Consider the following 26,267-nt stretch of genomic DNA (forward strand, 5'->3'; position numbering starts at 1 on the left):
CTGCATGCTTCCTTTCATAAAGTCAGCAGCAGCAGCTATATTAGAAATGAGTTTGGGCATTTGTAGGGATGATCTCCAAAATAAAAAAGTCTGTCCCAAAAGTTCCATTAATCTACACATAAGCACTGTAGAATAAGAAAGATTAGATAAACAGGCTGTTTGGGGTGTGGGGGTTTTTTTTTGGGGGGGGGGCTGATGAAAGGTTTGTTTTATTTATTTATTTATTTATTTTAGAATTTTACTGTGTAGATTGACATGGCTGAAGTTTTTGCCATAGTTCATTTGCAAAGAAATGCTTGCTGGGACTAATAAAGTTATAGACATAGTATTAAAATAGTGAAATAAACCAAATCACTCCATATCCTTTGCACACCAGCAATAGGTTTGAATAGTTCTAAACAGAGAATGTATTTCCAGCTACAAGCTACCTCCGAAAGCCCTGGTGTCATCCCAGTATTTCACAGGTGGGGAAATTCCATCAGACTTGTTTGCTATCAATGTGAATGTTTTCTTTTCTTTCTTGCAAGAATCACCTGCCTTACCTTTCTTATGCTATAGCCTCAAATTCCTTTTTCTACCGAATTTTCTGATCCAAAGACAAATGGAAAATCAGAAAAGATGCAGCCTTTCTGATCCTCAGCCATTCTGCAGCTGCAGGGAGAAATGTATTCTGTCTTTGATTGCCTGTGTGAATTATCACCAAACCTGGGTCAAGGATTTAATACAGATTAAAAAGTCTGTTGGCTGTTTGAATGTTGCTGACCGAGACATTTGACTGCAGGTTTTGTAAGTTCTACTTTAAAGTGCAGATCTCCGAACAAGGTGGACTTAGTTTGCACAGTCCAAAATTCAGATTCACTTGCTGGACATCCCCTCCTAAAAAGAAGTATTCCAAATGAAACAATTATTTTATTTAAAACCCCGTGGCTTTTCATTAACTCATGTGCTGTTATGATCCATCTTACAGCAGTTCACCAGACTGTTTCCCTAATCAGTCATGACCAGTTCTTTTCTTACTCAACTGTATGCAAGTTTCTTAAGGAATTGCATTGTATTAACCTATGAATCCAGGAATATCTTCCAGCATGAGATCATAATGTCTTTTCAAGCTACAGTGTTCACTGTTAAGCTTCTTTCAAAATACTCGTTATGTTACTTAGAAGATACACCTTTTAGTTGCCACCATATCAACAAACAAGGCAAGCAGGCTCTAAGCTGGTTGCTGAACTTTGTTGTGGTTAATCATTTTTACAGAAGAATTTAAAGAAATCAGCAATTGCCTCTCACTTTTGTCTTCAAACTTGCGTTGAAGCTTTTTTTTTTATTTGACCATTTTGTTCAGATCTCCCTGATTTTTCTTTTCAAAATACTATCCCTTGTGTGGGGAAAAAAGAAACCTACCAAATGTTGGTTGTTGAGCAGGTTTTGTTATAGACTCTTGTTGAAACAAAAACCTTTATATAAACTCTGTGGCTGTGAATAGTGAGTTTTGAGAGGTAAGCTATTTCTCCTTATAGAATAAGTGTCTTACTAGATCTCTGTCTTGTATCACACAGCTGAATCTAGCAGTGGATAATATAGTGATGCCACTGTAATTTTTACCACAGCTCTGAATATATCCAATGCTGAAGCTGTCAGGTGCTTACACTGATGCTCTCTCTATCTATCACTCTAGTCTGGAGTCCCACTCTATGTGGTACTGCCCACGTTTATTTTGCATTGCTGGCCTCTGCTGTGCTGCTGTTCCCCTTCTCCCCTTTCTGCCCTCTGAGTCGGGGTACTGCTCATTGTCTGACATCTGGTCAGGCACTGCGGAAAGCTGGCAACATGTTGCTTTCTTCCTGCAATACTCCTTCCTCTACCTATTTAAGTGCTGACCTACAGCTGCTGTGTGTGGGAGATATTGGAGAAGGGGGTCTCAGGTGTGAATTGTCCTTCAGTAAGTGGTCCCCTAAAGCAAGAAAGGGGAGGAGGAGGACAGATTTCCAGTGCAGGTGGTATCATGCACCCACTACAGCTTCCACTAGATGATGGAGTTCCCAAAGATGGGTATGGGCTAACAGTGAGATCAGATCGGGTGGAAGTGGGAAGAGAAGATGACCTCTGCCCTTACCCGGAACTTAACCTTCCCTCCTCTGAACTCCACTGACCTTTTATTCAAAATATTTAATCTTACGATATTTCTGTTACTGTGATACTTTTTTCTGTAGCATGAAAGATGGAGATACCACCCATCAGTATCTGTATCACCCATTAGTATCAGTATTCTAAGCATCAAAGCGTGCTGTATCTGAGCACAGCCTGCCTCCTTTGCTAATTTTAGAAGCATCTTGTACGAGAGTCGTTCAGAGCAGGCACTTAAACTCCTTGCTGTTTTAAGCTTGTTGACTTGTCTCCAGCTTCAGTGCCAAGTTTTGTAGGACAGTTTTACAATTGATATTTAATTAGCCATGATTTTTCGGTCTTGGCTTCCAGATGGAGAATTACTTAGCAGTCATCCATAGGTGATATTCCTCTAGCTGAACTTCAGATGTCTGTGCCCTCTGTGCTCAGTTAAGAGAAATAGGCACTTCTGGGGCACAAGACAACTGTTGCGATGGTAGACCTCTAAAATAAATCAGATGAGTTGTGCTCTTCAAGGGCTCTTTCTCTTCACTGACTAAAGGAAGGATAGATGACTATCTCTGCAGTGTTCGCGTTGTAGATTGAGCACAGGTCTGTGTAGATTTAATTTATCTATCTTTAGCAAAGAGCAGGGGAAAGTAACTGGTTCTTTGAGATGTAATCTGCGTGGATCTTACAACTTCTTTCCTCACTTTTGGGCAGTCTCCAACTAAGATTTGGACCTGGCAAGGGAGCTGACAGGTGTTTGTAGCTGTTCTTTTCATTATCCTTCTAAAATCAGGACATACTAGGTATGAAATGGCCTAGATTCATCATGTCTAACTTTAGGTACTTTACAAGTTGCCTCTGCAGTTAGTAGCAAGATATTAGATGGGCTGATGCCCCCTGGAGGTCCTTACTTTTCTCTGCTGACTGAATTGGGATCCTCCCGAGACAACCATACACCTAAGTATCTAAAATAAGATGATGTGAATTCAGGCCACCAACTATAGGTAATGCCTAATGTTTGGATTCTTTACTGTTCAGATTCTCATCTCAAGCTTGTGTAATTGTGCAGCTAAAATGAATCCATAGGTAACATTTGGGAGAACTATTTTTTGTTACAAAACCAGATTTTTAGTATAATAGACCTACATCTTTTTTGTACTTTGGAATTCCACTTTTTAATTTAATAAAGTTTATCTCAAAGTTTGGGTGACCCCCATTGTGTTAAAAGGCACAAAGGCTGAAGAAGTATAGTGGCTTTTGGTTAAGAGGTAAAGCCACAGTCCTTTTTTTTCCTAAAGATCGTTTTCCTGGGAGCAGAAAAGACTACAATCCAACACGATTTATTAAATTTTAGCATAAAGAACTGAATCTGTTTACCTACGTGCACTGTGCCGTTTATTTGAATAATGTCCTTCCTTTGCTGTCCTAAATGGGTTCACTTGTGTGTTAAATTGTGGTTTCAGTGACCTTAAAAAAATTAATCAATGCTTTTATGCTTACATGTAATATTTACATAACTGAATGTTCAGAGAACTGTTACTACAAGAAATAATTTGGTTTAGGTTTGAACAGCACTTTGCTCAAGAGTAAACACAGGTTATTTAGGTGCAGCTTTTTCACTGGGAAAATATCTAGGCTTATTTTAGGACAAACTAATAATTAAATTTTCTGGCAGGTTCATTTTCAGCATTCTTTGAAAAAATTGTTTTTGTTTATTTGTCTCACCAAGAATTAGTATCAGTGGAGAGAAACCAAAAGATCGATCATGGCACACGTTGACTCCTATAGGAGATGACAGACTTTTTCTCTTTGGTGGACTGAGTTCTGATAATGTTCCTTTAAGTAAGTAATTTAAAGCTTAAAAGTGTATTGTATGCTTTAGGAGTAAACTAACATATTGTACACATTTATTGTCTTAAGCTATTTAGTTCTAAGGCGTGTTACAGTATTTTCACGACACTTGAATATTTCTCTAGCCATCATTATTTTATGTAGAAGTGCAGGAGCACATTGTGCAGCACAATGAGCATGTGCAATAATAAATCTCTTTAAACTGTTTTAAAAGAATAAAAGGCAAGAGTCTCAGTCTCACACATTCAGATATCAACAAGGGGTAACTTTTTTGATATCGATAGCAATTATAGTAAGAAGGTACAAATAATATTGTCAATATAATATAAATTTGTGGATGGATAACATTAATCACAGCTACAAAAACATTAAAGAGGAAGTAGGATAGTTTGTTACAGAGTTCTTTTTTTAGAAAAGGCAACTTTTCATGACAAAATGCAACGTTAGTGAAAACAGCTTTGAATGTCGCAGATATATTCCAGTCGCAGGAGGAGGAGTGGATTTTCAAAGGGACATTCACCTGCTTTCTGAATGTATTTAAAAGAAAAAAACAGTGCATTTTAATTCCATATTGCAATAACAGTGAACTTTCTGTGGCTGAAAGGTTAAGTTAAATTACAAAGATTGAAAAGATGCTAGTTAATCGAGTGATGATGTTACAGTTTTCTTGATTTAATGTTATCTTAGAGCTCTGTATAATTAGAATAAGAAAGTCGAACTTTGTCCCAGGAAGAAGTACTAATTATGTATCTTCTTTGTAGGTGATGGTTGGATTCACAGCATTTCAACCAATGGATGGAAACAACTTACCCACTTGCCTAAGAGTAGGCCTAGGTATACAAAAATAGTTCCACATTTGCTGAAATTTAGACATTTTAAAATATTAAGTAATTTTAAATTGTTGAGCAGTATTTTTAACCTACAGTTTAAGAATATTTTACAAAATGAATGCAGTACAATTGAACAGCTTGCATTCCTAACTTAGGCTTATTCATACCAGGTACAGCATTATTACTTTTTATATTTGTTATACTTTATGATGTTTTCTTGCATTAAATGGTTTTGTTTGTAATGAAGGATCTGGGTGTCCAATCAACCCAGTGTTATATATCCAAATGATTTTATATTTGAATTAATAGCTTACAAGAGTGATGAAAGTTGATTAATGTTGATACATTATTAGAGACATGGGGGAGACAGCCATGAAAAATGTTGATGCACCTTTTGGGATTCAGAATAATTATAAATAGCTCTTTGTTTTTCCCCTGAGCAGAAGCAGTTAATTATGCTTACAGTTTTGCATAACTGAATTTAGTACTAAACAACACTAGCTGGATTTAAACAGCATTATAGTTAATGAGTGTGGGGTTTTGTTATTTTGGGGACTTAACTGCCAACCAAGCAGGATCTAGTTCTAGGATCTGCATTGCTCATACTGGCAAAAATACTGTTTCTTCCAGACTCTTCTGTTCCCTCTCCCTCTCAAATTTAAGACTGCAGAAAAAGATTAATTCTTTCTGACTAAAGAAAGTAAATTTCTTGTTCTGAATCTGGAGGTTATTTAGAAGCTGCCATTGAAAACAAGTGCGTGCTGTCTCAGAGTACAGGCTCCATTTTTACCACTATGTTTGCAGCACTCCCTGTATTTATAATGTATGTACTGTTGAACTGAATTGCTGCACATGGTAAATATTCAGTTTTTCATGGAATCCATTCCGTATGTTAACCAAGGTACACTCAGCACTGTTCTACATAGTTTTTTAGTAGAGGGTACAATTTTGGTCTGGCATTTGGATACCTCCTGCCGTATGTTCTGTTTTCTATTTCTGGAATATCTTTACCTCATGGAATATTCTTCCAGTTTTATCCTGTTTTAGGGTGTCTTTTAAATATGACAGCACAGTTAGACCAAATCTACTGCTTTCTTATATTTCAAACTGTTTAAAGCTGAAAAAAATAGTATCTTAACTCTCATAAAACATTTTCTACCTTTTTGTGATAATTAAACTGATGTATTAAGAGATTGATCACTGCCTTAAATAACAAAGCACATTATTAGCAGTCAGAGATTATGTTTGTCTTTACCTCCTGTTCAGCTGTCTACATGGATGGTCTCCTGTAAAATAACTGCTGAAGTGGACTGCCTCCCCTTGTGTAATTAAGTTTCATTGGTGCATTATGAAAAGGATTGGAAAGGGACGAAATTGGCTCTTTCTGCAGGCAGCAAGCTAGGGAGCTGCAGCTTAGCCTTTACTCTGCAATTAAGCTGAAAACATTTGTGCCTCAGATGGTAGTAGACCTATATGCTATCAACCTGTGACTCTCGAGCCCCAGGTAGCTCTCAGGCAGTTCAAGGGCAGATCCAGTACCGGGCTACGAAAGTGTAACTGTCATTTGGCTGTGCTGGCAGAGAGGCTGTTGAGCAATCCACCTTCCTTGCTGCCGTGGAAGCACGAGAAAGGATTCCCGAGGTTGGCACTGATAAGTTTCCTGGAGACTCTACTGCACACCCAGCCAGACCCCCAAAATTAGAGTACAGAGAGCTATTGGGTCACATGCTGAAAACAGTCTCAGAGCCCTCTCATGTCCAAATGTGTCCAGTGGCTGTACATCATCTGAAGATTTTAATACGCGATTTGTAGGTGGAGGACAGTTGCCTTTCATTGTCCTCATTCTTTATTGAAGTAAATTACTTTTTAAAAAAATATTTCAGTAACCTTTTTCAGTAAGTCTTGGAAACATAGATAAAAGAAATCCTACCAAAAGTCTCTCTGTATATTGGATTAGTTTGGATGAGTGTGAAGTACTTTGTACCATAACTGTATCCCTACACTTGCACAGGATTACTGCAGGACCTCTGTAGCAGAAGAGAGTTTAATTCGGCCCCATTGCTCATGTGACTTTAACAGCAGGACTTAAAATGCACTGGCAATCATACCTATATATGCACTTATTTTATGTTTTTCTATTATATTTTGTAATAATACACTGTATATCACACATAATAGATTTTCCTGCTGCTTCTGCAAAATTGATGCCCTTCTTAAATGCTGTAAAGAATTATTCCTTTAAAATTTCCTTCAGCTTCCATTTTTAGTAATTTGTAATAACTGTCTCCCAGGTTATAAATCTGTGGTACTAAACTGTTCATTGGTAGAAAAGTGTTTTGGTTTTTTTCTGTTGTTCTTGGGTTTTGTGCATAAATTGTACTTCAGCTAATGTTTTGCATGTGAGGTTAAAATATAGAACAAGTTATATGTTTAACTTATAAATTCCCAGTGTTTTCATTGCAATGTAACTCTGTAATTCTAGTCAGAAGAGCTGTGTAAAAAGGTTGCATCAATTCAGTTTATGTATTATTTAAATAACATGCTTTATTAGAATGTTTAGGTGATAAGTTAGAGCAGCTGTGAGAGGACATAAACTCTGTCAGTCTGTAGAAAAAAGCATCAGGTTGCAAGCTAGAATGTCAACAAAGTCAAGGCAGGAAAGGCTTTCCAGTGTTCTTCGGTGATGAAGTCCAGGCCAGAGTTTTCCTAATGCAGATAAGGCAGAGACAGATCTATCTACAGGTATGAGGAAGAGAAAAGGTGGGATACAGTTTAGTGTAAGGAGAACAGTGAATAATTACTGAAATTAATGAAGTAAGAAAATGAGAACATTTGTGTTTGCATGAAAATTTTAGTTGTGCATGTTATTTTGGTTATGTAAACAGAAGAGGCCATAGCTCTGTGGTGATAATCATCCTGTGATATACTTCAGTGGTGATACACCAGTAGAAAAGTAATAGATTTTGATCTGCTAATAATAAAAAGTAAATCTAGCAAATTGTAGCTACTGAAGTAGCTGAATTGTTGCTAAAGCAAGATTATACAAATTATTTTTTTGTTTATACTGTCTGCTTTTATAGGCAGAACACAATTACTTGTGGGCATGATTTAAGAAATTGTCATGCACAGAAAATGATCTACATGAATCTTTCGGAGAAGCGTAAAACTGATGCAGAAGAACCTGTGTTCTGAACTGCACATCCTAGTGTTCAGGGATAAGAGTCAGTGCTAAAAAGCCCACAATCTTAAATCCATTGGTTATTATAGTTATTAATTAAATAGTGGAAATAAAAAAAAAAGCCATTTCTGGCAAAACTTATTCTGTATAGTTATTAAAAAAAAAAATTCCACCGTAAGATTTTGTTGAAGTATTTATAAATAAGCCAAAGTATATATAACTGTATTACTTGTAAGTCAAATAGTTGCCTATATACATATAGGTCTGTATGAAACTTAATCATTCAACAAAATTCTCATAAATTGGATAGTCATGTTGCTCTTTTATATTGTTAAAAGAAGTGAATAATATTTTAGGTGTTATTTTTAGCATTGAAAGCTTTTGAAATAATCACATTTGTCTTAGTTTTCTAAGTAATAAGGTTTACATGAAGGTGCTCTGTGTGGGTATGTGTCTGCCTCTCCTTCCCATGTATCTTTTGAATCAATTGACCCATTTCAGTAATATTTGACGAAGAAATAGAAACCTCAGTGATAATCCCCCACAAATTCCGTGCAAATAAATGGCTAAGCAGAAAAGAGAGACTCTCTGATCACTTTACTCCAGTGAGCGCTCAGTACTTATTAGACAGCAAAGAATGGAAGGTCTTTGAGACAAAAATTCATTAAAAAAAAACTGTATTGTTTCTGCAGTTCACAGAGCAACTTGTAAAATAAACGATTTAAAATTGTAAAATTCCTCTTGGTAAGTAGAGTGAGATCAATAAGACTTCACATCTCTGTGCATAAGTAATGGAATCATACGATTTAGAGAAGTGACCTTTCCATTTTAATTAAAAGGAACTTATATCCTTGTAACAAAAGAGTTATTTGAAAAGAAACTTCAATATGAAAAATAGAGGAAGATTATGTGAGGTGAATGAGGTTAATATTCAAGTAAATATACTGCTTCCCTGCACCCCTTAAAACATTTAGGTTTTTAGATTTGTTTTGCTGATAATACACAATTGCTTTTTGTTGTTATTTGGTCGCTAAGTCTATTTGTAATTTTATTTCCAGACTGTGGCATACAGCCTGCCTTGGAAAAGAAGGAGAAGTGATGGTGTTTGGTGGAAGCAAAGATGACTTGCATTTTATGGATACAGTCAGTAAACTTAATAATGAATTCCTAGAACTATAATAATTAAAATTAAAATAATTAATGTAATTGCTGAGATCATCAAGGCTGGTGTGAAGATGTGATCTTAGGTATTTTTGAAAGGCGATTTATGCAGGTTTTTCTCTGCGTTTGTTAGGCTCGTAGAAAGGAGTTTGCTATTCAGATTCTTTATAAAACGACTGTTTAAATATTAACTTTTAAATTATGTATGTATAAATGCTACATTAATCCAGTTAATGGACAGCAGTATTTCTGAAATGAGCTGTTATCTTAGTAATCTTCATGGTTCTTTTTTTGTCTTGACCAGGGTCACTGCAGTGATTTGCTGATATTTCAGACTCAGCCTTATTCACTCCTCAGGTGAGTTGAGGTTATTGGCACAAAGAGTCTATTGTAAACTATTATAGTACTATGTTTTTACACAGAGGTTTTTAATCATTTACTCTTGCATAGGCAGGTAAGTTAGAAAATTACTATCTCAGTAAATACTTGAAATGTGCAATGTATGACAATACTTAGCATTTAAACCAAAGGCAGTGTGTATTATTATGCTTTCTTCTGCATATTATTAACAACACATCATTAACATTATCACAAGAAATTTTTACAGGTGTCGTTGTTTTATCTTCAGGATATAGGCCATTGACTTTTTTTTTTTTCCCCTCCAGGTTGTGTCTTGACTGCATTGGTAAAAATGCAGCCCTCCTGAAGAATCAAATACCATGCTTGCCATCCAAACTTCTGCAGCAGGTGCTGAAAAAAATAACTTTTTGGGCTGCAGTTAACCACCGGCAAGAGAAAAAAGCTGAAACTGAAAGACAAGGTCAACTAAATACTACATGAACAATGGCAACCAAACTGTTGAACACTTTGTTTATTTACAGTGTACAGCAAAGTCTTTTGTTAGTGAACTTTACTAATGCTACAGAACAACTGTATGTTACGCTGAGTTTCTAAGTGAAGTTTGAGAACAAAGAAATCCTTTTTATGGAAATCTCTTTTGTTTTCTGCATTATAGAAAACTGATGAAACTTAATTTGTATATATTGTTAACTTCTGCTATTGTGGTCTTAATGAGAGAGTCCATAAAAGTTGTTCTTTTTGTAGGTGACAGATGATATAAAATGTTTTCAGTTTGATAAAATATGGCTTAAGTCTAAAATCTTATTACAGCCTTACCACATCTGCATTTCTGAACAGATGATATTAGTTCAGCACAGTATCTTTGGAAGGTTCACACTTGCCTTTGTTCAGAAAGACAACTAATTTGCTAATACAATTCCAAATCCTATTACTTGATTCTGCCAAATTCTGTTGTTTGATTAGATGCTAAGAGCCAGTCGTTTTGCTCAAAGTAGAAAATCAGTAAGCTTAACTGTAGACCTTGAAGAAAAAGCTGTGATGAGCAGCATTACAGGCTGTGTGTGGAAGCTTACCTGCAGTTCGTATGGGTTCACTGTGTTTCTGTAATCAATGAGTCGTTCTTAAAATAGGTTGTATATTGTATTTTGAATGTGTAAAGTTTCTATTTAATTCTTGTTTTTAAAAGATTATGCTTATTTATTGTTACAAAAGAGCACATGTAGTACTTGCTATTTTTCTGTTTCAAATATTTAGTTAACGAGAGCGCAGTCATTAAAATTTTATAGAGGGTTGAACAGAGGCCAATTTTGACTAGTTTTTGCTACTTTTATAATCTGCAAAACCTACATGTAGAGCAGGGGAAGGAGGCTTAGGAGCAAATTTACAGCATTAAGGGGAAATTCGCGGGGGGAGGCGGGGGGGAGGAATCCCGCGGGCGGCCCCGCCCCCTCGCTGCGGGTGACACCGGCCGGGGCGGTGCATGCGCGCGGCCGTGAGGCGGCGCATGCGCGGAGCTGCCGGAAGCGGCTCCCCGCGGCGGATGTTGACGCTGCGCGCGGCCCGCTGAGGTGAGGCGAGGGGGCGGTGGCGGCTCGGCGCTCGCGGGGGCGGGGGGTTCCGGGGGGCCCCGGCGTGGGGGGCGGCCCCGGCTCGGCTCGGCTCCCTCCTGCCCCGCTCCCGGTGATCGTTAGGGGCAGCTGCGGCGGCTCCCAGGGGCCGCGGGGGGGCCGGGCCTTGCCGCGCGGGGCGAGGAGTGCGTGAGGTAAAGTAGGCCCGAGGGAGGGGGTGCGTGTTTGGGGCACGGGGGTGGGGGCGAGCTTCAGACCCCAACAGAAGACAAGAACGACTGTGCGTGTGTGTGCGGGGGGGGTGTTAACGGCTCTGAAAGGTGCTGTGACCGTGGGTTGCTCCAGCCCTGCGCAGCTGTTGCTAAAATCGTGTCGTGTGTTACAAGCTTATCCGGCCTCCCTGAACGCTAAGGAAGCCGCTGCTGGCATGTCCGGGCATCGCGAGGAAGAGCATGGGCAACCTGAAGAGAGTCCTAAAGGGCTTGGGGCTTGCAGTGACTTGTGAGGGCAGAAGTATTTTAGTACAAAAGAAAAAAAAAAGATGAGAGCAAGAGTTGTCCAATATGTGGTAGAATGTCATTAAAAAAAAAAGTGATCACTGGGAAGAGGTCAGTAAAAATCTGCTGAATATAAAGCAAAACAGATTTTACTGAGGTATGAGGAAAATTTTCAAAGGAAGAATTATCTGTCCAGAGTGGTGTGGTGTGGTGTGGTGTGTCCTTCACTGGAGCTTCAAAGAAAAATTAAGTGAAAATCTGCCAGAGTTGGTGTAGATGTTCTTGATCTTGTTGAGTGTGGGGTTTGGGAGTCTCGCTAAGGTCCTTTTCCTTTCTGTTTCTTTGCCTCGTCACACAAAACTCTGGCGTGGGCTGTCCAACTTTCCCAACCTTTTAATCTGGATATGAAAATCTTTGTATGGTGACAGCTTTAAGTCATACGCCTACGAAAAGTAGGAGCAGAAGGGAACTTGGGGAGTGGCTCACAAGTGGAAAGTAACAGTGGCTTTCCAGGGGTTTCTCTGCTCGCTTGCAGACTGAGGCAGAGTGTACAGACAGCTTGCAGGGTGACCTGGCAGGGCTGAGTTCAGCTTCTTCTCCTGGCTGGGTTCCTCCCACAGTTGGGGCTTTGAATTACCGCTGACCCCTGTGACAGCATGGCCTGGCTCACGTAACAGAGCTCTGCTGGGGAAGCTGCGCTTACCTACCCCGGGTACACATCCTTCTTTCCAGGGTACGTTAAGTTTGGGCCTCCTCTGTGCCAGCATGATTTGGCACGGGCAGCTTTGCTTTGTTTTTGACTTGAGGTAACGTTGCCCAGAGTTGCTGGCTTTGGGACAGTTTGTGTGTGGGAGATTTCACTAAGGCAGCCCAAAGGGACGTTGCCTGAAAAGCTGTAGGAGCAAAGGCTTTTGTGAAAACCATAGCGTAGACAAAGCCTTTAAATTTACTGCATTGTATGTTGTTACCTCTGTGCAGAGCTTTTTTGTTCATCAATTCATAGCTAAGTGTTTTAAAAGAAAAAAAACCCACCTCCAAAAACCACAAAAGGAGACCTCTGCTAAAACTGGCAACCGAAACCATTGTAAATTATACAGAGCTCAGGAATCCCCATCTGAAACTTTCTTGACTCATGTCATGACTTCTTCCACTGAAACATCATTATGAAAGAAGCAACAGTGTGTAGTTTCTTTTTCTTTTTTTTTCCCTCTGGTGGTTTCCCCTGCTGGTTTTCAAAGCTCCATCCTGTGTGTTATTCTGTGCACGTAGCACTGTATCGAAATGGCTGATGATAACGAAGACCTGCAGGCAGATGAAGAGCTCCCAGCTCCAGCTGAGGACAACTTTGAGCAGCTGGAGAACGACAGCCCTGCCGAGCGCAGCGGGCACGTGGCAGTCACTGACGGCCGCTGCATGTACGTCTGGGGAGGCTATAAGGTATGCTCTTCCTCTCCCTGCTAAGTAAGCCTTCTGCCGCCTGTGGTGCTGGAAATATGTCCCGGTAGTTTGGGAGTGACGCTGTAAAATTATCTCTGCCTTGGGAAAAAAAAAAAGATTTTCCAGTTAACAAATTAGAATGTGACATTTAAGAGTTCTGAAATGATGAAATAATCGTGAGTGTTAAATACAGGTCTTGGCAAACATAACTTTTTGGGATGCAGGTGTTGTTTGCCTTTCTCAACTGTTGTTTCTGTTAGAAGAGAAGGAAATACTCTGTGATTTGAAATGCAGACTATGCAAAATTGCGCTTTTATTTACAGTGTTGTTAGCACAAGTATATTTTGTAGGCTAATGATCATGGGTTGGGTGTTTATCATGCTGGGGTGCACGTGCACTTCAAGCAGAACCAAGCCATTTTAAGACTTCGCCAAGAATGAAGGTGAACTTATTTTTATTTGATAGTGAACTCAGTAGATAAGTTGGTAGCTCAAAGTAAAACTTTGGTATTGTTCTGCTAGTGTCATGCAGGGGCTGGGGGAATTGAAAAGAAAATTGTGGCTCATTTATTTACCCTGGTTATCCTGCTTGGGGTATGAAAGGAAGGTTTAACTCCCTTTCATAGATGCCAGTCTCTGGCTCTGCTGGAAGCTTGTCTGGTCTTTTAGCAGATGCTAAAAGAGCATTCCTGCTCTCCAAGGGCTGCTCTGCAAGTGAGAGGTACAGGAGTGCAGCAGGCGCTGCTCCTGCTGTTTTCTTTTCCACAGTTAGATCTCTGAGGGGGTGTAAACATTCACAGGAGCTTGCAATTCAGTATGTCAAGCATCCTTCTAATATTGCCTTTTCTGTACTGTTCTGCAGAATGCCCAAGTTAGGGGATTTTATGACTTCTATCTGCCTAGAGATGAAATATGGATCTACAACATGGAAACTGGAAGATGGTACAGTAAAAAATTAATTTATTAATTTTCACTTTATGGAAAAAATGAGAAATTCTCAAATTGATACAGAAACCACACTGAGGATCTGTGGACAGGGTGGTGGTAGTCTCTAGAGACTTGTCTGGCCTCTGTGTTCCCACCTGACAAACTGTTACATAAAGGTGTAAAATATTTCCAAGGCTTTCTTTTTACTGTAAAAACTATGAATATATTTTTTCACAAGGATGAGGTAGGTGAAGTAGGAGATGCAACTTAGGCAGGCAGCCCCTCCAGGAATCACAGGAGTTGTGGATCACACGATCACCAATATGAAGTGTTTTGGGATGCCTGGTACAGGATACAGTTTCTGTAAAGTGCATTTGTACCACTTGTGATTACAGTGGTACATGAGTGAGAGAACCAACATTGAGTTTTAGTTTATTATCATTTTAAGCAGTTGTTTTTAAATGTTTATGCAACTGAGGAAACTACTGTGGTCTCTTAGACCGCTAGGAACATGGAAGTTGTGTGAAACCTGTGTACCTAATAGTGCAAGGAAAGGGAGCCCAACACTGCAATTTTGTAGATAGCTAGGGCCTTGCATGGCCAAGCTTAGTCCTCTCAGCTCTTTAAAGTGCAAGTTCAGCACTGCTTTGCAGTTGTCACTGTGGCTGAGGAGAGCCTTGAGCATGGAATGGAAGCTCCTCTTTGTGGTTATAATATTTACAAAACATTGAAATAAGTAGCAAAACAAAACCCTTCAGCTTACGCAGGTGTGTCATCTTTGCCTGGGGATCTTTCTGGAATTTTCAGGAATGCAAAAGGTATATCAAACTCCTGATCTGGGCACACAGGATTCCTCCCCCATTAAAAGTGCATTAACTAAAATTACCTGTTCCCCACCTACCCCTGAAATATTTCTCTAGTATTTTAAATTGTTGCATCTACAAGGGCATCAAAAACTCATAACTGAATGGTCCACAAAGACCTGTCATAATTAAAAACATACAGGTAACTTTAAAAACTTCCGCTCCAGACAAAGTCGTTTTTATCAGATAAAATAATTTTAACTCTGCTTCTAGGAAGAAAAGTAAAACGGAGGGAGATGTTCCACCTTCCATGTCTGGAAGCTGTGCTGTGTGTGTAGACAGAGTGGTGTACCTATTCGGAGGACATCATGCACGTGGCAATACAAACAAGGTCAGTAATTTAAAGATAAATCCTTCTTCACAAATAAGTTTCTCTTCATTAGGTTTTGATTCCGTTTTGTAAAACACAGAGATGGACTTTTCAGTTCATTAAAATCCATTCAGAGCAAATGCATCATCTTAACAAATCACAAGAGCATTTTCTTCTGAATGGCAGGACAGGTTGGATCTCCTTTCAGAGCTGAAATATTAATAATGGGAGATGCTGAACGTGTATCCCATCACTGTGTCCTCTATAGCTTCTGCAATATAATACTTTCATCTACTGACTATATCTGTATTTCTTGGAAGCAGATAACCAGCTTTCTCATCCTCTCAGCAGCTTCCCCGAATTTGAACTAACTGAAGCTGTGTTCTTTTTGTGCTTGCCAAAGAGGTTTTGACTAACAAAATACAGTGTTTACCACTTGCATTGTTTTCATGCAGGTGATTAGCTGGCTGACTCACCAGTTCAGTGTATTAGTTTCTTTGCGGCAGGTCAGATCATGTGAAGTTTGGAAAACGTGTAAACCTTCAGCTCTGCATCATTTCACACGACGATTGTACCCCAGTAGCTTTACACCACTGAAAAGCACCACGGCCTATTTGTTCTGGCTACAGTTGTTCTAGAGCAGTTCACCCTGTCCACTGTATTGCTTTGGTGCTTTTGAGTTTACTTTTTTTGAAAACTGGGTGTTTCTGGAGTTCACTGAAATAAGATCAGGAGGTGATTTGTAACTGCTCTGTGGTTGTTTGAAATGTTACTCTTTTCTGGAGTTTCTGAGAGTATTCTACCATATTCTGAAATTGTGGTTTAAATTAAATAGTTCTGGCCTCGCTTTTAAATATAAACTGAAAGTAACCTGGGGCAATGCTTGCACACAGTCTGAAGCAAACTAAATTTATAAAGTGTGACTTGCTCTCTTCCTGTTAGTGGAACTGCTACATTTCTGTTACTTTATATATCTGTATCAGCTGTTTCTTTCAATGTAAAAATGGTGTAAGGTGCAAAGAAGGGTTGATACCATGAAAAAACATTTTTCTTGAATCAGATTTGTTTATTGTAAGACAATTGCTACTTTGCTTACAATTGCTACATCTTCATTTTATCCCATTTCAGCTTCCAGGTGGTAAAACTCGGTGTCCATAGTTCTCTTGTTTTTGTGAAAGAGTATTGTGGGCTGGAGTCTGCAAAATAATAAGGATCTTTGGCTCCATGTTTTGTACAAAACACTGCCAGTGTTCTGTGTAGTTAGGAAAAGAGCTTTTAAAGTACTTCTCTGCCAATACATGCTAGTTAAAAGTTAATACATTAACATCAATCAGACTTAAGCTTTAAGCTAACTGTGTGGGTAAAAAAATCTTTTTATTTTCTACAGTTCTACATGTTAAATTCCAGATCCACGGACAAAGTGCTGCAGTGGGTCAGAGTAGAATGTCAGGGGGTCCCCCCTTCATCAAAGGACAAACTTGGCGTTTGGGTTTACAAAAACAAGTAAGGCTCCAGTAATGAAGTCAGCACAGCTATCCTTGCGCGTGTGTTTGCTTTTAATCACTCTTAGTCTTGTCATTGTTGTGTCTTTTTGTTTGAGCAAAAACTGCCGAAGGACTTTTTGGCTGCAGCACATACGTGCTTCAGGAAAATGCTGGATCTGTTCCCCAGCTAGCCCTTTAAAACTGTTCAGTCCTTTAACCTTTGATAAATGAAAAATCTCACTCCTAATTTGGGTATGTGTAATCTGCAAAATATCCATGTGAGTCACAGTCCAAAATATAGACCCGTTAAAGGCAAATCCTCCACATTCTCAGGGCATTACTTTAAAGATACTGCATCCTGGTTGCTTGTATCAGCCTCATTCCTCTTAGCAATTGCATCTGGAATTAATCTTCATATAAACCTATCCTGGAATTCCTGGTACCACGCAAAATGCAATCTTTTGGTCGTGTCTTGTGAGACAGCTTGCATTTCTTTGATAGGTCAAGAATGGGAAGCCGTTTTAATTTCAAATTGCATATGGCTTTTTCACATGCTTAGTTCGGTATGTTTGTGCTAGTTACGCAAAACAAGGAATGTGTTAGATGAACTGCTGTTGATGTTACCCGATTTAATATGTTGGGACAGTGTCCAAGACATGCCAGAAGGCCTTTTGGCATTTCAAACCTTGGAAAAGATGAGGAGGATGAAGATAAGGTGTTGAAGCTGGATGAGCTGATGTGCAAAATATTGCTGCTGCCTTGCCCCCTTGTTTGGCTAGGGCAGTGCTAGCCTCCTGGAGAGGGAGCTGCGTGATGAGCTTGTTCCAGCCTTTGGCACTGTAGGATAGACTGAGGAAAGCCCTCGTTGTGGGTAGTTTCCCGCTTCCACGCGCTTGCTGTCCCAGCTGCTCAAGAGCTGTGGAAGTGAATTATCTCAGGGGAGGGCAGGGGCTTTCGGCTCTGTCCTTGGGGTGCCTGCCTAGGGCAGGCCGCTCGGAGGGTTCCTGGCTTTGGTCACAACTGGCAAGGTTACAGGTTCTTACTGTTACGTTGGGGAATTTTTCAAGCTATTACTTGCAGAGCCTTACGTAGACAGCACAGGCATCTGCTGCCTGTTAATACAGCTGGTCTCGGTTGTATCCAGTCCGGCTCCCCTGAGGCAGAGGGAATCAGGGATGCCGGATGTGCTCGTGTCTGGGTCATGTGTGGTGATTTTTTGTGTATAACTGGCTAAGGTGCCTGCGCTGCTTTGCGCGCTATGCGTTCTGTGGCATTCAGTGTACAGACTCATGGAAGGCTGGAAAGTGCCTGTGATGCTGCTTTGCAGATTCTCGACGTGGAGAGAAAGCTCGTTGTTACGATACTTGCTGTGTGGTGAATTTTGTTGCCTCGTTGTTGGAAGGCTGAGGGGTTTTTTGGTTTTGTTCTTTTTTTGCCTCTTGAGAATCACTTTAGATGTAAACCTGTGCTAGACTGGAGTTGTGGGCTTGCACTCAGCTAGGTGGTGCAGATAGTTTCCTGTTATCTCATAATTTAATAAAGCTTTCTGGCAAAACCATGCCATTCCTTTCTAATAAGCACTGAACCACAAACATTAAATGTAAATTACATTTTAAGAGACAAAAAGAGCAGTAAAATCAGATAAGTGGCTGATTGCTCACAGTAACTGCTCTTCAGGCTTTGAAACAAAATGCAAGTGCAAAGAGAAAAGTCTTTCCTAACCAAAACAACAAAACAAAACCCTTTCTGGGCAGCTTCAGCAGTAGAGGGGTTGCTGCCTGTGGCGTCCCTCAGCTCGGTCTCCTGGCGTGCTGCCCTGCCGGCCCCACGCAGGCAGCGCGCGGCTCCGCAGTGACCGTGCCCAGGTTTGCACCCAGGCAGCCGGTTCCTTGAGACATCAGTCTTTTGGGAAGTGCTGACGGCTCTGGGTGCTGGGCAGTCCTCAGGCTGTGCCAGTACCACGGGGAGAGCAGAAAAGTGTACAAACCCTTGCTTTCAGGCAAGTGCATGTGTGGGGCCGTGCAGGTGCTGGTAGCAGAGGGACTTGCGCGTGGATTTAGTGCAGGAACCTGTGCAGAGCTGCTGAGAACGGGCACTCGAGCTTTCCCTTTCAGTCCTCTCGTTTTTGGACGCCTGTTCAGTGACTTTCCTCTCTTCTCTGACTGCCCTGCCTGGTATTCGTTTCACCTGCACCCCATGTGCTTTCCCTTTGCTTTTTACAGCAGTGTCCGTACACCCGTATTTTGGGCTCAGGGAAAACGTGCAAAGGGCTTGGAAAGGGCGGAGGCAGGAAACTGCAGGAACAAACACCAGTGGCTGCCGTGTGGGAGCCCCAATAGCGACGGTTTGAGCACAGTGATCAAGCAGCAGGCCCCACAGCTTCACGCTTGGGGCCAGAGTAAAGCTCTAGAGCCTGAGGCCTGGGAAAGAGCTACAGAGGGATTTAATGTGAGTGGTAGGATGCTTGAGGCAAGGCATAGGGCTCCACACCTGGATAACTTGCATTGTAGACATATTAGAAGTAGTGAAGCCAAAGGGGCTTCCCTGGTTTTTCTGTCTTCCGTTTGAGTACAGCCTTTACATAGCTTTAATTTGTAGCAATAAATGTGATAATATTTCTAATAGATCTTGATGCACTTCTGTTTCAGGCTAATATTTTTTGGAGGCTATGGTTATTTTCCTGAAGGGAAACAACGGGGAACTTTTGAATTTGATGAAACCTCCTTTTGGGTAAGCAAACTTTTCCCACCTTGAAATAATTTCTATTTAAACTTCAAATCTAATATTTGATTCATGATTATTAAAACTTGTTTCTTGTTGAATATTTTTAAAGAATTCAGGTCTTCCTAGAGGGTGGAATGACCATGTACACGTTCTGGACACTGAAACTTTTACTTGGAGCCAGCCTATAACTACGGTAATTACTATTTTTGTGTCAGTTATTTTAAGTTGGAGCTCTTTGGAAATGTGTGCATTGTCTGCCATGTCTCTATAAAAATAAGCGTGACTCTGCTAGGCCTGGGTTCATTGCTTTAATCTGTGGTAACGTAGAAGAGATTGCTGATAAAATGGCCTCTGCCCGTAGCCATGGGCTGTTTGCAGTTGTCTGTTGCAGCAGCAGCGGCCTTGGGCCGTGGATGTTGTGTGTGCCAGGGCTGGGTGTTCAGTCAACTCGCAGTGTGAGGCTGTCTCAGCCTGTTGTATCCCTAGTCTGTGTCTTCCTGCCATTCTTCTAGCAGAGGTGGTTAACCAAGCAGGAAGCATATACAGACACCCAGAATAATTTTTTCTTTTTCTGCTTTCCTGCTCTACCCTGCAGCCTTGTTTACATGCCACCAGTCTTTAACTGCTGAGCGAGCAGTTGTCAGGTGCCCCTTGATCCTGCCTTCTTCAGGATATGAACCAGTTCCTGAATATCAGGAGTTGCAAAAGATGCAAGAGCTCTCTGAAATGCCTAGTGCTAGCTAGCAGGAGACATGCGAAATGCCTCACTGGGTCAGCAGACAGGATCCTGGAGTAAATGGACCATGTGGAGCTGATCTTGTCACTGTGGCGCTTGCTAAGTTCGTTTTCTCCGTGGGATGAATCACTGACTGATTACTGAGTGCCGCTCTCTGTCTGCAGCATTGCTCATTTCTGCTATTCCGACTTCCCTCCTGGGACGTGCAGTCTGTCTGATCTAACCACAGGAGGAAACCTAGCCAAGAGCTAAAGCTAGGACTTGGGTTCTCTTCCCTTCTCACGCTTCAGAGCAAGCTGCCTTAGTTCCCTGTACCTTGCTTCCTCAACAACTATGGCTGCATTTTTATTTGTCTCCCGTGTGTTGATTCTGTGAGGTGTCGTTAGCTTGTGTTTGCAGTCTTCCCCACGAGATGCTTGAAGGGGAAAGACCAAAGAGGCGAGTTTGAAACAATGTCAGTGGAACTAGCCCGAAACTTCCCCTAGAAGTAAAAATTACTGGCTTGCTTATTGAACAGCATTTTTGAGACCCCTTTTAACTGAATTAAAACCATTCCCCAGGCCCTCTCCCCTTTCTAAAACTGAGAAACTAGCCTTTTGTTTTGCTTTTGTCTTTCTCTCGTCATCGTCTTTTTTTCCTATTGACCTGCTTTCCTTCATGCTTCAGTGGCTTTGTTCTCACGGGGAGCTTGGAGAGATATATAGTCTCCTGTCAGCCTCGCTGCTGTGTGACACTGGCATGTTTCACTTGGCTGCTGGATTGTGGTAGAAACAAAACACAAAACTGTATGTTGTAATTGCAAGTAGACACCATTTGAAATGTCCCAGAAGTATTGAGAAAGAGACGAATGGAATTATACTGCCACAGAGATGGAGGAAATGAAATCTGAGATAAGAAACCTGTTGTTCGGATTACTGAAAAATTCTTTCGTCTTAATACATGCAGATCTCAAATATCTTGGAAGCAGCTCTAAGAAAAATACTGTTTAATGGCTCATTATCTCATTGTCTCATTTTCAGTCTGAGGTTTTCTGTGACTGTCTGAGCCCTCTTCTAAAAGCAGAATTTATAGCTTGTCACTTGAAAAGGGGAAGAAAAAGCCTTCCTTAGTCCATTTTCTGATCTTCTGTTCATCAATGAAAACAAGTTTCTGCACACAGAGTGACTTAACTGGATGTTTTTTCACACCCTGCTGCTTAGCCACTGTAAATCTCACTTTAGTTCAGCTTTTCATCCCTTTGGGTGGCTGAGTTTGTGGATCTCTGAGATCTCGCGTACCTGGACCGTGACTCCCGGGTGCACTTGCCAGGAGGTCTGAGGGGCGCAGCCCTGGTCTGCTGCGCCCGACGTAGCACCACGCCTGCCAGGGCACCCGGTGGGCCGCAGCCCCGCTGCTTCGTGCGCGCGATGGGCATGTTCAGCCCAGCTCCTCTCTTTACTGCATTCGCTGCAGGTTTCTGATGAAATGGCATTTTCCTTTCTGCTGTTACTACATCTTCTGGTAATGTATCAAATGAACTTGCCTTCCTATTTCACATTTTCTTTTCCCAGGGTAAAACTCCATCACCACGAGCAGCTCATGCCTGTGCTACAGTTGGGAACAGAGGCTACGTGTTTGGTGGCAGATACAGAGTAAGACCCCAGCCCAGTTTAGCAGTGTGTTACTGAAACCCAAACAGCATGTTTCAACTATCATCTGCTTTATTGTAGGAGTCCAGAATGAATGATCTTTACTATCTAAATCTGGATACATGGGAGTGGAATGAAATGTAGGTACTAAAACTTGAGCTCTTTTGTTTTTAAAGCAGTATGTAATTGCATATGAAGATTTGAAGGGGGGTTAGTGTGTGTGTTTTGGGGGGTGGGGAGGTTGTTAATTCTAATCATTCTAATGAGACATAGTAAACTCAAGTAGAAATGATCCTCCTAACCTGGTTGCTGTGAGGAATTGTATCAATATGAGCAAAACTCTGCTCTGTCTAGAGTGTTTTAGGCTGGCTTCACGGGGTTGGTGTGGTCTCTGCAGTGAACTACCTTTTGCCATTCTAAAGAAATTAATTGCTTTTGGGTCACAAGCTGTGCAGAGTACAGTCTCATATGATTCAAATATCTGAAAATAATCAGAGCAGGCAAAAACAGCAACATTTTACTGTAGCATATCTGTAACTTGTGATGCTCTTATTTAAATACAGAATCACGCAAGGCATTTGCCCAGTAGGCCGATCGTGGCATTCTTTAACGCCAATTTCCTCAGATCATCTCTTTCTCTTCGGAGGATTTACCACTGACAAGCAGCCCCTAAGTAAGTCATTCCAAAAGGATTTTATGCTATCTTTGTTTTCTTAAACCATTGTGCGCAGAAGCTCGGGTTATTGCATGGGTCACCTTAAATTCTTTCTACGTTCCTTCTGTGCGCTCATGTCATTCAACTCCTCAGGGACAGCAGCTAAACTGACACCGTAGGAGTCACTGAATGTGTTGAGTTATTACTATTTCTAGAATTTAAGGTGCTCTAAAAATGCATCTAATGCAAATTGCAAGTAGGAAGAGCTTTACAGTTCTCCATGTTCCCCTCCTTACTTTGCTCCTGTAAGCCACTGCTTAAGGCCTGTTTTCATATAGCCAGCACTAAGTTTTGTAGGTTTTGTCCTGAAAAGCTAGATTTAATTGATAGCAGCGATACCAGAGCACATACTTGTTCCAACAAATATGAAAGAACTAACGGAATACTGTTTGTATTTGGGATTTTGGTTGTTTTTAGGTGATGCTTGGATTTATTGTATCAGCAAGAATGAGTGGATACAGTTTGAGCATAACTATTCTGAAAAACCAAGGTAAGGTGTATGCTTTCATGGAAACGTAAAAAGCTAGTGGGGGGACCGTTCCTGTTGGCATGACAGGGGAACAACACACATTCCTCTTTACACCACTCATTTTTTTTAACAATACGATACCTTGAATTAGCAGTTTCTACCCCAGAAGTGCTGATGTATTGAATGCAAGCACAGAGTCAAGATTAATACCACTGTATGACTGGTGCTGGAGATAGCATATAACTTAATGCTTCGTTTGGGAAACAGCAGGAAACGCAGATGGGGATTTAGGGTTTTATCTGCTGCCTGCAGAGGCCCATGAGCTATGAATGCCAGCACAAGAGCTTAATGCTTTAACCTGTGTATTCTTGCTCTGCCAGCAAAACTCTGGACACAGGGAGGTTTCCACCAACCTATGTGTCTGTAGATTAGAGAAACTGGATACATGTGTGAGAGAAGTGATTTCTACAAGTTTCACACAGCTGTATTGTTGGATAAAAATCTGCCGATGTTCCTTCAGCTGTGTGGTATGACTCAGCTGGGATATGAAAGTGAAGTTTGTGCAAGCAAATTGTTGCTTTCTCCAGAAGTGACAGAACAGGCCTGCTGATTTCACGCATGCCTGTGCTTGCAGGCAGCGTGTTGCTGAGCCCCACAGCTCCGCAGCCCTGCTCTAATTGGGGCAGCTTACACAGCCCATGATTTGCTGGCTAAGAATTTTCCTTCTGTGAGCATAAACTCCTGCTGAATTAGTCAGCTTTGTAGTGTACTGGTGAAAGGCAAACTGTGTGTGTTAACTTCAAATCCAAAGCCCAAACCTGTGTTTTTGGGTGGGTGGGTTTTTTTGGTTAATGTAGCGTTGACTTCTGTTTCCAGGTTGTGGCACACAGCTTGTGCAAGCGAAGAGGGAGAGGTGATCGTCTTCGGAGGCTGTGCCAACAATTTACTTGCTCATTCTAAAGCTGTAAGTTTATTTTGAGCTTTCCCTTCCTGTGCAGCCCGGCCCTTCCTGAGGGAGCCATGGCGGCTATCGCCCCAGCAAATGGGAAACGCTGGGAGCCAGCAGTGTGATCTAGTGAGGACTGGTGAAGGAGCATAAACAGAGCTCGAAGGGGAAATGTTTTGCTGCTTTTCTAGAAACCAGGTCATTATTCATTACTCAGGCAAACTATGACTTGTTCTCCCTCACATCCACATCTCACTCGGAGCCTGTTCCTCTCCCCAACGACTCCTTTAGCTTTGCACTGTGCTTCTCCCAGGGGTGCTTTCAGGGAGCCCCTCCCAAAGTCACTTCTTCACTGCAAGGCCTACAAGGAGGCCTGGCTGCAGAGAGGGGTCTCCTCAGCCAAGAGTAGCCAGGATGGGGGGGGGGCTGATGTCTGTAGAACAGCCAGTTGGCTGGAAAGGGTAAATAGGAACAAGCGGGGCAGTGTCTTTCTGTGTAGGAACTAGCAGACATCAGCTGGACCTGGCCGGTGGCGAACAAAAGATACTTCTTTGTGCCGCAGGCAGCCGAGCTCTGGCACTGTGTTCGCAGGACTGACAGTTTATGTGCGTTCGAGGAGCAGATGTAAAAGATGCCACCAGCAGCTGCTGAACCTAGTCCCTGTATCAAAGTCCTTCGCGTGCAGATCACTGAGGGGGAATGTGAACATTCGGCAGAGGCGCCGGCAGATGCTGGCACTCGTCTCCCCTCAGCTCGGCTGTTGGCTGTGGCCGGAGCTGGGACAGGGGCTGGCACAGCCCCGGGCTGATCCGCGTGCTGCCGGCAGGCTCCAGCCCGCGCAGGCCAGACCAAGGCTCCAGCCCAGTCTGGCAGCAACAGATGCTGCTCGGGGCGAGCACGTGAGCCTGGCGCCTTTCTGTGCCCGTCCCCCTCTTACTGCCCCAGCTGCTTGTACACAGCAGAGCTTTGTGTTTTTTTTTAAAACATCTTCTAGTTTCCCGAGTGCCCCTAACTAACTGCCCAGATGGTAGGATTTGGTGAGCAAGTCTGCATTTAGCTTATTTGCTGCTTTTGTGATTTATACAAACCTCAGTCTAGCCCCCATGATCAGCCCCTGCAGCCCACGGAGCGCTGCTGGTTTGTCTTCCTCGCCAGGGTCCACTTGTGTGTGAGCCTTGGCGGTTCTGGCTCCTCAGTGCTGTAATAACGTGACGCCACATAACCCAACTGCCTCTCTCTCTCTCCTTCCCCATCTTCAGGCTCACAGTAATGAAATACTTGTGTTTTCCCTACAACCAAGATCTCTTGTAAGGTAAGAAAGAAAGCTTTAAACTCTCCTGACTCCATCTAAAATGACTAGTGCAGAGTTAGTGGCAGACCTGTTTCTCATGTTTCTGTGATACTTCAAAACCGTCCCCCCCCCACTCCCCCGCCTTAAAAGCTGAAGTAGCATCAGCCAGTTACAAGAGGACATGGCAAGAGTGCTTTAATAAAGCACACATTTGGCACTGAAGTTGATGGGAATTACTCCTAGCTAATTAGCTTTAAAGAATTAGCTTGTCTTGTTGCACTTACTTGTTCAAAACTGTGCTAACAACTGACCTTTTTTTTTTTTTTTTCCTCCCAGGCTGTGCCTCGAAGCAGTCATTTGCTTTAAGGAGATGCTGGCCAGTTCCTGGAACTGCCTCCCCAAGCACTTGCTGCACAGCGTCAATCAGCGGTTTGGAAGCAACAACACCTCGGGCTCCTGAGCGGCCGCACTGACGTGGCGCTGAGCAAGCTGTGCATGGCTGAGCAAGTCTGAGAGATGTAATAATTTTACCAAGTGTGGCAAACATTAAACTTGTATAGATTAAATATCTTTATTGTTGTAGGTAGTTGCTTCCTGCCTTTAAGTTGCATGTGAATGGCCTAGAGAGAACCTATTTTTGTGTAAAAATGTTTGCAATAAATGTATTTAATGCAGGTGGAGATGTAGCCCATGCTTAAGCTAAAACTAGTTCTGGGTTTGGCCACCTGGAAGACCTTGCGAGGGCCAGCCCCAAGCAAGAAAAGGGGGTGTGCGCACGTGTGAAAATACTTGTTTATGGAGCCCCTGGGCAAGGATCTGTGGACGCTAGCTGTTGTGCAGGAAATACTGAGGCACAGTATCAATATTGAAGAGGAGTGTTGCTTTAGTCTAGGCTGAAGAGTGCTGTGATAGGGAGCAGGCCTGTTTTAGTCTATGGCATTAGGAAACTGTCTGCTAAACAGAGTTTGCCACAAATGTTTAAGGTCAGAGAAATGGGTTTTGAAAAAATTATACGTAATCAATCAGAGTAGCTAAACTGTCTTAAGCCTTGAGGTGTTGAAGCATCACTACTCCTGCTTGTTTCTAGTTTGTCTTTGGAACTCTTATGTTGTGGAACTTCAATTGTGAACCTTAGGTAGCAGATATTCTGCCCTGAGAAGCGTAACTGAACGTGCTCCAGC

General features: G+C 41.8%; 2 protein-coding genes across 7 annotated transcripts in view; both read left to right on the top strand.

Moving 5' to 3' along the window:
• The window catches only part of KLHDC1 (kelch domain containing 1), a 31,562-nt gene extending 20,775 nt beyond the window's left edge, over positions 1–10,787 (top strand). For both annotated transcript variants that reach the window (XM_064511800.1, XM_064511801.1), the window contains 5 exons: positions 3,842–3,954; positions 4,725–4,797; positions 9,030–9,114; positions 9,437–9,489; positions 9,798–10,787. In XM_064511800.1, coding sequence (XP_064367870.1) covers positions 3,842–3,954; positions 4,725–4,797; positions 9,030–9,114; positions 9,437–9,489; positions 9,798–9,972 — 499 coding nt within the window. In that variant the 3' untranslated portion in view covers positions 9,973–10,787. The remainder of the gene's footprint in view (positions 1–3,841; positions 3,955–4,724; positions 4,798–9,029; positions 9,115–9,436; positions 9,490–9,797) is intronic.
• A 161-nt stretch (positions 10,788–10,948) lies between these two features.
• On the top strand, positions 10,949–25,656 carry KLHDC2 (kelch domain containing 2). 5 transcript variants are annotated; one of them, XM_064511805.1, is made up of 15 exons: positions 10,980–11,060; positions 12,178–12,290; positions 12,827–12,994; positions 13,856–13,935; positions 14,997–15,114; positions 16,481–16,596; positions 19,226–19,307; positions 19,411–19,494; positions 21,588–21,668; positions 21,747–21,805; positions 22,229–22,338; positions 22,798–22,870; positions 23,726–23,813; positions 25,055–25,107; positions 25,423–25,656. In XM_064511805.1, exons 3-15 carry the CDS (start codon positions 12,839–12,841, stop codon positions 25,544–25,546), a joined length of 1,224 nt encoding a protein of 407 aa, XP_064367875.1. In that variant the 5' UTR covers positions 10,980–11,060; positions 12,178–12,290; positions 12,827–12,838; the 3' UTR covers positions 25,547–25,656. The 5 variants fall into 5 exon arrangements, with proteins under 5 accessions (XP_025973641.1, XP_064367873.1, XP_064367875.1 ...); XM_026117856.2 differs by lacking the exon at positions 12,178–12,290 and having other exon boundaries at positions 10,949–11,060; XM_064511803.1 differs by lacking the exon at positions 12,178–12,290 and having other exon boundaries at positions 10,959–11,060; positions 12,796–12,994.
• Positions 25,657–26,267: the final 611 nt, after the last annotated feature.

This window comes from Dromaius novaehollandiae, chromosome 5 (assembly GCF_036370855.1).
Source record: "Dromaius novaehollandiae isolate bDroNov1 chromosome 5, bDroNov1.hap1, whole genome shotgun sequence".
Lineage (NCBI taxonomy): Eukaryota > Metazoa > Chordata > Aves > Casuariiformes > Dromaiidae > Dromaius > Dromaius novaehollandiae.